We start from the raw sequence: 10,546 nt of genomic DNA, 5'->3' as shown, positions 1-10,546 counted from the left end.
GTGGAATTTTATGCGACTGTCCCTCTTGTATCTTGCGTCCCTCTTTCATACAAGTGAGAGGTTTAGCTAGCTATAAAACCAGGTTTAATCCGCCATTTTCTACATAAGAAAATGTCTGTACCAAGTCAGGAATATGACAGTTGTTATCCATTCTTTTGATGTGTTTGAGCTTTTGATTAGGGACTTTCCGTTTTGAATTTTCCTCGGAGTTGGGTTTTTTGTTATTTTACTTCTCACAAGTGAAATAACTGTTCTCGAAATTTTTGATTGTTCGAAATTTAATTATGACGTCATATTTTCTTGTTTTCTTCTGAATTTCCTATTGTGACGTCATGAAAAAAGGCGACAATGCCTGATGACGTCACATATAAAGAACACAACTTTCTGCAAATCTTTGAAAAGGAAGAATAAAAATCATTAGAGAAACAGATTCCACCACTATAACTCGTTTATTACGATATTTCTCCACTCTCAATAGTTAAATTTTAATTATATAAAACGCTCGGTAAGCCTCGCGCTTTAAAAATTAAAATTTAACTGTCTCGAGTGGCAAAATATCGTAATACACTTGATGCAGTGATGAAATCTATATTTCTCTAAAAAAGAAAAATACCGAGTGTAATGTTCCAAAGTGGATTTGTGGTTTATCAACTGGCCAGAACTGATGTAAATGTATATAGAATGGAAGAGACAGACGAACACCTCCACGATGATAATTATCCCAATAGTATATGAATTTTCTTTTAGGAATGGATAATTTATTGTTTTTAAAGTTGGCACATAAAAGGCAGTTACAGTTATTTACGTCAAACTCCAGTTGAATGATTGTAATAAGTCTTTTGTTTTAGTTAAATAATTACGTATTCAAATACTTTATCTGATTAGAGGTCTTCATTCAAAGCATATATCCACATCTACTGTTCGATATTAAATGTGAATAACTATCGAATGAGCAGTTAATATTTTTGAATATATATTGTGATTTCTGTTACTTAATTCATCTAAAAATTAATGGCGAAACGAAAGCATCAGGGACTAATGGTCGCAGCTCTGTCTTTTTCTGGTTTGGCCCTTTTATTACATATAATTGGTTTTTCTGTACCATACTGGTATAGTCAGGACATAGGATCAATTACTGCTCACATGGGACTATGGAAAGGATGCGTTGGTATCAGCGGACTACTTGGTACTGTTTGTAAGGACTATTCCCTGTGGGACTCTGATCTTGAGTGTGAGTTTTGATTCTTTTATTCTTTTTTAATGAATGACACAAATTGAGAAATGCGGTGCTTTGCTTTTACGCCAAAAAAATCTTTTATTAGTGCCATAAACCATGATATTTCCTTTGCCCCAGAATAAACATTTAATTTGTGCCAATAATACAGATACAAATAAAAAATAGATATATATTGAAAAGAGACTTTTAATAATATTGTTACAACATAGATTTGATAGCATAATAATTTTAGGGTATATCTATACGACTTGTCTCCTGTTTTCAATGCATTAGATATCAGATATCCTATATGCGTGGTCATGCGATACAAAAGTATTTGCTCTATTTTTCTATTTTTGTCCATCTTGCCACCTCGAACATGTAAACACTATACAAATGTAAACCTACGAGTGACTCTAAGTTTTGTATGAGAAATGAGTATGCGTCATAATTAACTTGCTAACCCAGGAGGATACTCTATCATTTTTTTTACTACGAGCCTCATTTTCAGGATAGAAACTGTAAAAAAATAAACCGCTTACGTTATATTTTACCTTTGAATAAGCGCAAAAGCAATTTTTGTTTCTAGCGCAAATGAAATATAACCTTGTGGATCAAATGAAATATACTGCATTTTTAAAAAAAATGGCGATTATAGAATGCGCCCGAGAAATGGACTTTAATGCATTCAAAACAAAAAACGACAGAAATTTTATTATTTAAATTGAAATTCGAGAATAAGTAAAGAAATGAAAAAGAAATATCTGTTATGTGAAAGTGGATTTTGCAGTTAGTACAGATCGACTGCGAAAGGATATAAGGATCTACATTTTATCTGCAAAGCAAATATATAACAGTATTATTTAATACGGAACTCGTATTTTAGAGTTCTAGAAATGGACATTTTTAATTTTTAAATTGTTGAAAAAATATTTGTGATTTCGAATTTTAATTCGCTCGATCGGATTCTTCACGCAGTGTTCACATCTGAAATGACATTTACATATGCATGAACCATGAATTCTAATGCAATTGTTTTGTATCAATGGTTCTGATTGGATGACAGTAAGCGTAAAATTCTCTATCTGATTGTCTGTAACCAAGGAAGCCGACAATTTGAATTCCGGAATGTATTGACATGTGATTTCTCCAATAATATTTGATTGGTTATAAAACCAAAGATTTCTCGATATAGATGACAAAACTAATTTGTATATTATAGCTATGTGCATAATTCTTCAGGCAAAATATATTAAAGTACACTGTGTTTAAAGTACCATTGAAAATTCATCGACTGACCAAAATTTATTCGTTGCATCTTGCATACACCGTCTCATTGTAACAATGAATTTCATTTGCATCAAATCAACAATTATTGACCTTAACGTACGTGACTGCATAAGTACAGAATCACTTCTTGTTCTAGTTGCTATCCTAATTTTTTACCCTTCATTCCAGTTGACCGATTTTGATGAACCTTCGTATTGTACGTATTGTTAATTTGTGATCGTCCTGAATATGCATGTAATATTTGCCACTGGACTTCAAGAAAACCGTTCTATACAGTCCTAGAATGGTGTAAACTATCCACTTATTACAATCACCATACGCCATTTACAAGACACCATTACACCATGCACCATACACCATTACACCATATGCCAGACACCATTATACCATATGCCAGACACTCTTACATCATGCACCATACACCATACGACATTCTCCAATGCCCTTTCTCATTTGAATCATACACGATTTATAGTTTTGTACATGTTTAGTTTATATTACAACCTGTTACCTCTTTTGTTGACTGTACTTTGTTTAAACTGGTTAGAAAACCCCTCCTCCATTTATCTACCGTATAGAAATAAGGAATCGTTGTATGGTTGCCAATGAGACAACTAGCCACGAGTGACAAAAGGACGAGAACTTAAACAACAATAAAGCACTTAAATGCCCCAATCTATGAGCGAACCGCATATCGCACAGTAAGATATAAAAGACTCTGTCATTCCAAAATCTAAAACAATTCAAAAAAGAAAATTTATGGCATGATCTATGCAAAAATAACAAACGAAAAACTTATAGGGCAGACAGCAACCAACAACCTCCAAATTACAAGCTCCTTACTTTGGACAGGTACATAAAGAATATAGGGGAGTAAAAAAAAAAGAAGATGTGGTATAGTTGCTAATGAGACAACTCTCCACCCGAGACTAAACGACGTATAAAGAGCAACTATAATGGTCATTGTACGGCCTTTAACTTGAACATGTTTGTGAGCGTTCAACCCTCCCCTTAACCTTTGGCAGTGGAGTGCACGATTCAGTTTATGTGCTTAATCCCCTTTCCAGTTAAATACAGATCTAGCTTATATTCCAACCAGTTGTTGTTCGTTCGGTACTGTTATTAACTAAATAACACTGGTTATTTTGATAAAGTATTCGTACGATTACATTGTTACATTGTACATGTACAAGTAACATAAACAAATATGCGTACGATACATTGTACATGTATTAAATGCGTGTTTTTTCTCCTTCTCTTTTTAGAAGTGAAAAACTGGCTGTAAATTAACATGGTAATAAGTCTTTCAAACAGATGAAAAGCATTCACGAATACAAGTTCTGAAATATAGCTTGTTTATCATAAAAGTAATAATAGATATATTTTTTTAGATTATCACAGAATTCCCCAAGGTCTTACTACGATTGCACTCATACTGGCGTCCATAGGATGTTTTTCATTGGTTGTAAAAATAAGTAAAGGTTCAAAACCCGGATTTGAGAAAGCGTATTTAGTAGTTACTACCACATTTGGTATCGCAGGTAAGTAAAACTTAGATATACGTATTGATAAATGATACGGTACGAACAATCATTCTGCACTTCATTAGTTTGGGAACAATTTACAAGAAATAAACATTAGAAGAAATGAACGTTCATTTTGTATAATAGAAAATAAAATATGGCGTATCCATCCATGACACAAAATCATTACATACTAAGCAAAAACATAAAAAGCCAAGGATTAGCGCTTTCATTACTGTTCTTCATCTCAAAATCATAGTGAGTACAAGACAGTTATCATTAGACTATTTACCGGATTTGTAATAACATAAGCAACACGACGGGTGCCACATGTGGAGCAGGATCTGCTTACCCTTCCGGAGCACCTGAGATCACCCCCAGTTTTTGGTGGGGTTCGTGTTGCTTAGTCTTTAGTTTTCTATGTTGTGTCATCTGTACTATTATTTGTCTGTTTGTCTTTTTATTTTTGGCCATGACGTTGTCAGTTTGTTTTCGATCTATGAGTTTGACTGTCCCTCTGCTATCTTTCGTCCCTCTTTTATCATATTTCCTGGTATCTTGGTTATAATTGTTTCTATAATATTTTTTCATTATTACATGTATTTGTTTTTGATTTAAAAATGTGACTTCGCGACAAAAAGTTATTGATATATAATGAACTCCATTTACTCTTAACAGATTCTACCACTCAACAATTATTTAAATCTGATATTTATTTATGTCGAATAGAAATTTGCACAGAGTCGATACCATTGATGGTGGACTGTAAGTCCACGATGGTATCACCAGCCCAGTATTTCGGTAAAATAAAAAATACGGATAGTGTTTGATTGAAATTTGCTGTTATAAAATTTTGAAAAATCATTTAAAATAAAGGAATATATCTCCCTTCATGCAAAGCTCTGATTCCTATTCCAGATTTGGCTATACTTTAGGTTCTTTTTAGTCTGATCAGTTCTTCAACGTTAACTTTGTATACATTTTGGTTTTTCAAATATTTCTGCCTCGAGCATCACTGAAGAGACATTTATTGTCGAAATACGCATTCGGTGCAGTAAAATTGGTACCATTAATGTTATTATTCGATCCAGTGTCAAAGTATTTTTTTTCAAAGCAAAAAGAAAAAAGAAATGATAAAAAAAAAACGTAATGAAGAATGAATAAAAATGACAACACATGTATATGGAACGCGGGAACCACATTAATAGACAATAATAGATTTACGGCGTATTACAAGTGACAGATTTACGGTCGACCATTACCGATGGACGCCGTAAAGTATACTTCACGGTCGTCATCACAGATGGACTAATTAATGTGACTCCCGCGCTGTTAATAATAAATTGAAAACAACACGTTTAATAATTTCATGCGTCCGAAGCGCTTTTCTGGATTTACCTTCATCAGGAACGCTCAAAGCCAAACATTTGAAATCCGAGGATGTATAAGTACGGAAACAGTTGAAGAGCTGTATGACAAAAATACCTAAAACAAATAGCCAAATTCATCTAAGTTCAACTTTGCCTGAGGGAGTTGAAACCTTAGTTTCTTTATAATTTCAAAATTTATAAACGGACAATTTTAGAAAGGTTTGTTATAAATCATGTCAGTACCGAAGTACTGACTACTGAGCTGATGATACCCTCGGGGACTGATAGTCCACCAGCAGAGGTATCGACCCAGTGATGTAAAAAAATTGAAAACAACACGTTTAATAATTTCATGCGTCCGAAGCAATAATAGTTAGGCCGTAAATTATAATTAGCTTGTAAATGAAGTTATACTCCGTCCAGGTGAATTACAACCCGATTCGTAAATGATAATTTCGTTTCCATAGTTTCGTCTAGTGGAATTACAACCGGAAATACATACCGATTGTAAGAGCGATTTTGATTGGTGATGTATGTACAATAGTCGTTAATGTACCCAGGCTTGAGGAAGTACACTAAACAGGATAATATATATCATATATACGGAATAAAGTACTTTTCTCACTCTCGATAAGTGAAATCTAATAATTGTCAAATGTTAAGTCAATTGAAAACAATGATTGTGTGTACCATTTAACCTTTTTCAGATGTATTAATCGCTATTGCACTAGTGATATGGTCACTGTTCCAGACAGAAGCGGTCAGAAATAATAAGGGTTATGGTATTTGGTTAGAAATATTTGCAGCTGTGCTCTTTTTTCTTTCGGAAATTATACTTTATTTACCAATCAATGCACCTGATCCTGTTGTTTACCCAGCGATGCCACAAACGGTGTCTTATATTACTACACAACAACAATCTTACCAACGGAACTGGTGAATACACAAATGCCGGATGTTTCTAAAGAATTAAGAAGATTTCACCTTTTTAACAATGCCTGTTTTATTTTAATAACTGTTAATATAGTTCCTTCTTGAATTCTATGAATTTGTTATAATTCAAACACCAATAAAATATATCTTTGTGGTTTATCAGGTGTGTTCTTTAAATGGTAAGATGAAAAAAAAACTTCATAAAATTTCACGTGTTACAGTTTACCGTCGCCTTTATTAAACAGTAGTATAATGGATTCACGTGCAAATGTAATCAACCTTCGCTTTATCTCTGGGTCAAATCATCTATTAAATTTCATTTTGTTCAGCATAGAATATAACTTTAAGGTTTTATGTTTCATGCAAGATGGGCCAAACAAACGTAATCTAAAATATAGATCTTATAAAAATAAGAAGATGTGGTATGATTGTCAATGAAACAGCTCTCCGTACGAACATTGATTAAACCGGGAATTAATCAATGTTCTTCGGAAGGGTCAGATATGATCGTTCTCTATGCACAAGTGACACCCGTCTTTTACTTTGTTAAAATCCAAAGATATAACTTATTTTGTGATAATAAAGTAAAAAAAAATAAAGAATTGGTAATTTATCTTGACCGATGGTAATAACTTTGGTAATTATTTCTTAGAGTTATAATGATTTTGGTAATTTCTTAGGATTATAATGTATAACCCTAAGATATTACAACAATTATAACCTTCGGTACATTTAAATTCTCCAATACAAAGGCTGTGAACGGTAACAATTTCAAACTCGAAAATTCCATCATGATTGCTTTTGCCGATCTGACACAAATGATAGACCTTATGAAAAATCAAACCAAAGATTTTGGAGTCAACTGTAAAATATGAATTTATAAACTTACATAGTGCGTCCGAAAAACTTTTTTCAATTTACCATTATTCGGAACGTTCAAAATCCAAAATTTGAAAGCTGTATCAAATATTTTGTATAAGAACATTTTTATCTCTCTTTTACGGTTCCAGCGGAGAAGCAATAACCAACAATCGATAAAAAAATTCAAAACACGACCATGGCATTAATTTTTCATGTTATGGCCCAATAATCTCAAACCAAAACATTCTAGGCTTTACGACTTACCACTTGGCCAAAAAAAGAGAAATCACTTGACATCAATTAGGATTAACTCTGCTGATACTAAAGTTCGAGAATAGAAACCAATTTCGGGATGTACGGACGTACGGCCAGCCGGACAAGGGTAACACTTAATTCCCACTCCGCTGCGGAGTGAAAATGGAATACGTAAAAACTTATTAAATTCAGGCCACTTTTGTGATGCAGAATTTAAGTCGCTTCTCAACAAGCGCTCACTGTTAATTTAGGTGTAAATCAAGTTATGAAGCACAGCTTGCTGCATCTTTCACCTCGAGCATAGTTCTCGAAAATAGGGGGTTCGAACATCATCCTGACCATGAACATTTTTCAACGGACCGACACAGTTTTGGTATTTTGCAATAGAAATAATAGTGAGGACCAGCAAATACTTTTTAAGGACCACCAGGGAAAATGTTTTTGCGGACTCTGCTCATGTTTCAAATTCTGGCCGTTTATTTATTACACATAGTTGTTGGTCGTCATTTCTAGTTGGCTTTAAGATTGCCTAGCCTAAAAAGAGTGCATCGAAAGTATAAAAACACCATATGTTGGTTGAATTTCACCGAAAACCAAAGACAACAAGTTGAATTGTGAGCTATTGTAAACCAATATATTCCTTTATTGAATGGAGGGGTTGAAGATTGATAGTGTTTCGAAGATTTAATCAAACTGAAGGTTGTTTACAATATATAAACCACATTACAGGAACAGTTGTGCATTAGTAACATACAAGGAACGTGCACACAAATATAATTCGAAGGGACAGCGTAACCATTATGCGTCTGTATTTTTTTCTGATTTGTTGTTGATTTTTGTGACATAAGGTTACTTATCTCATTGACTAATACCCCATTATCTACCTATATTTTTACCTAGAACTTAAAATTGAAAAAAAGTGACCATAAACAAAATGTACAGTTTACATACTATTCTTAATAACGTGTTATTTGGTACAAATTAAAACAGAGTTAAAAGTTTTCAAGTATGGACATATCGAACGGAAAAAGTGTTAAATTTAAAGAAAATTAATATTTTGCCAAACGCTGATTCGACATATAAGGATATGCTTGAGCTGGTGGCGTCATATAAGGATATGCTTGAGCTGTTGGTGTCGTATTTGGATATGATTGAGCTGTTGGAGTCCTATAAGGATCTGAAGGAGCATACATCCGTATTGCAAGCAGGATGGCAGATACAATGAAAAGAACACCTGCACCACATTCGACCCAATAAGCAAACGACTTGTTTTCTTTAATTATGTCTTCTTGACATGTTGCCCACACTGTCGTCACACCTTCAATCATCGTGCCTAAAAAAGGTAAAATTACATATATCTAACTATACTTTTAATGTATACTTTTAAATGAGAAGACCTCATTTTGTGTGTCGCTTCTCTTCCTTCCACAATTAATTAATCATCATGCCTCTGTGTCCTATAGGTACCATGCATAGTCGCATTTGTCATCCTCGCTTGTGATTATTTCATTTGGGTTATTTTGGGAGGAAAACGGAAAAAAAGGCGTCCGGATATTGTTTCCGTTATCGGACGGACGTTTAAGTCATAGACAAGACTTTCGTCTAGGACTGTTTTAAAATTACGCAGAATTTTGGTAAATTTACAAACAACCCTTAATTCCTAACTTGATTACATACAATGTTTTTGGGTACCTGAGCTACAGGAACCGGTATCAAACATTCCTTCGGTCCCTGGAAGCGATAAAAATCCGATTTCTTCGGACCCCTGGCCCGGTACATAATCATGGTTTATTTAAGAATAAATACTTGCAAGGCCATAGATTTTGAAAATTTTCACATGGCCTGGGTCGTTATATTGAAATTTTAATGTTTTAGGTACCTGAGCTACATGAACCGGTATCAAACATTTCTTTGGTCCCTGGAAGCGATAAAAATACGATATCTTGGGACCCCTAGAACCGGTATATAATCATGTTTTATTTAAGAAATAATTCAGGCAAGCCATATATTTGTTGAAAATTTTCACATGGCCTGGGTCATTGTATTGGAATTTTAACCCGAATAGTTGACCTTTGCGTTGACATTCTTTAGATTTACATCCAATATTTTGAACTGGTTAAAAATTCAAAATATATTGACATCAGTTCATGTTTAAGATACTTTTGATACTTTTCCTGACATCCTCCAGTCATAAAACCTTTTACAAAATTCATCCTACAACAGTTTACATACTTTCAACTATACGCTCTAAATGCCCGAGATTTCGCGGGTGTGTTCTAGTAACTGTTTAAAGAAGAAAGAGGAAATTTCCATATATCTGCATCTTACCAAAACAACTACACAACTTGAAGTAATCTTTAATGTGATTTTCTTTTCAAGAATTAAGTCATATACACATGTAAATGCCGATACAATTCAGAATAGAAGTATCAGGGTCTAAGAATCGAGTTTAAGATTGAATTACAAATTTCATTCAATCAATGTTTAATCCTTGCAACATGCGATTACAAATTATATAATTTTAAAACCTTTAAGAAAAGGTATTGCTGAATTGTATGATTTATAGAGACTTGCATTTATCCCCAGAACGTTCCCTTGGGTTAAGTCCCATAATTAAACCGAAAAGGACCCAACGTTCATGCATTCCATACAGACAAAGGTATGCCTACATGTATAATAGCAATTACTGTAAGGATATTTTTTAGGCGTATACTCTCATAAATGTTCCAAACCAGACTGGATGACACTGTATAATTACATCTGCCTCAACAAACAGACTCTCCATTGGCAACAATTTTTTATAAACGATTCTGTAATGTGCAGAGAAGGTTTTTATTTTTACCATGAGAAAACTTATATCTTTTAAAAGAAACAAAATGACGAAATCAGTCTACCGGGAAGACTGCTGCTCCTGTAACAGGTAAATGGTAATCATTTTTTAAATGTTTAAACCAAACTTAAATCAAATCTCAAATTTAAAGACTTCTTCATTTAGTATTTAAGTGTTACAAAAGGACTTTCAGAAACAATGTTTTGCATGATAAATATCAGAAATTGGTCAAATAAAGACAATGATTAAATAAGTTGTTTAAGCTGAC

General features: G+C 33.5%; 1 protein-coding gene and 1 long non-coding RNA gene across 3 annotated transcripts in view; one reads left to right on the top strand and one right to left on the bottom strand.

Annotated features, from left to right (window-relative positions):
• Positions 1–898: 898 nt before the first annotated feature.
• LOC127729998 (uncharacterized) lies at positions 899–6,491 on the top strand. Its single transcript, XR_007994925.1, has 3 exons — positions 899–1,231; positions 3,898–4,047; positions 6,107–6,491. It is a non-coding gene; the product is annotated as an uncharacterized LOC127729998 (long non-coding RNA).
• A 1,894-nt stretch (positions 6,492–8,385) lies between these two features.
• Positions 8,386–10,546, bottom strand: part of LOC127729997 (uncharacterized) — a 55,760-nt gene continuing 53,599 nt past the window's right edge. For both annotated transcript variants that reach the window (XM_052238001.1, XM_052238000.1), the window contains exon 3: positions 8,386–8,781. In XM_052238001.1, the coding sequence (XP_052093961.1) occupies positions 8,498–8,781 (284 nt within the window). In that variant the 3' untranslated portion in view covers positions 8,386–8,497. The remainder of the gene's footprint in view (positions 8,782–10,546) is intronic.

Source organism: Mytilus californianus, unplaced genomic scaffold, assembly GCF_021869535.1.
Source record: "Mytilus californianus isolate M0D057914Y unplaced genomic scaffold, xbMytCali1.0.p SCAF_2, whole genome shotgun sequence".
Taxonomy (NCBI): Eukaryota; Metazoa; Mollusca; class Bivalvia; order Mytilida; family Mytilidae; genus Mytilus; species Mytilus californianus.
The sequence above is the reverse complement of the archived record's forward strand: the minus strand, read 5'-3'. Positions and strand labels throughout refer to the sequence as shown.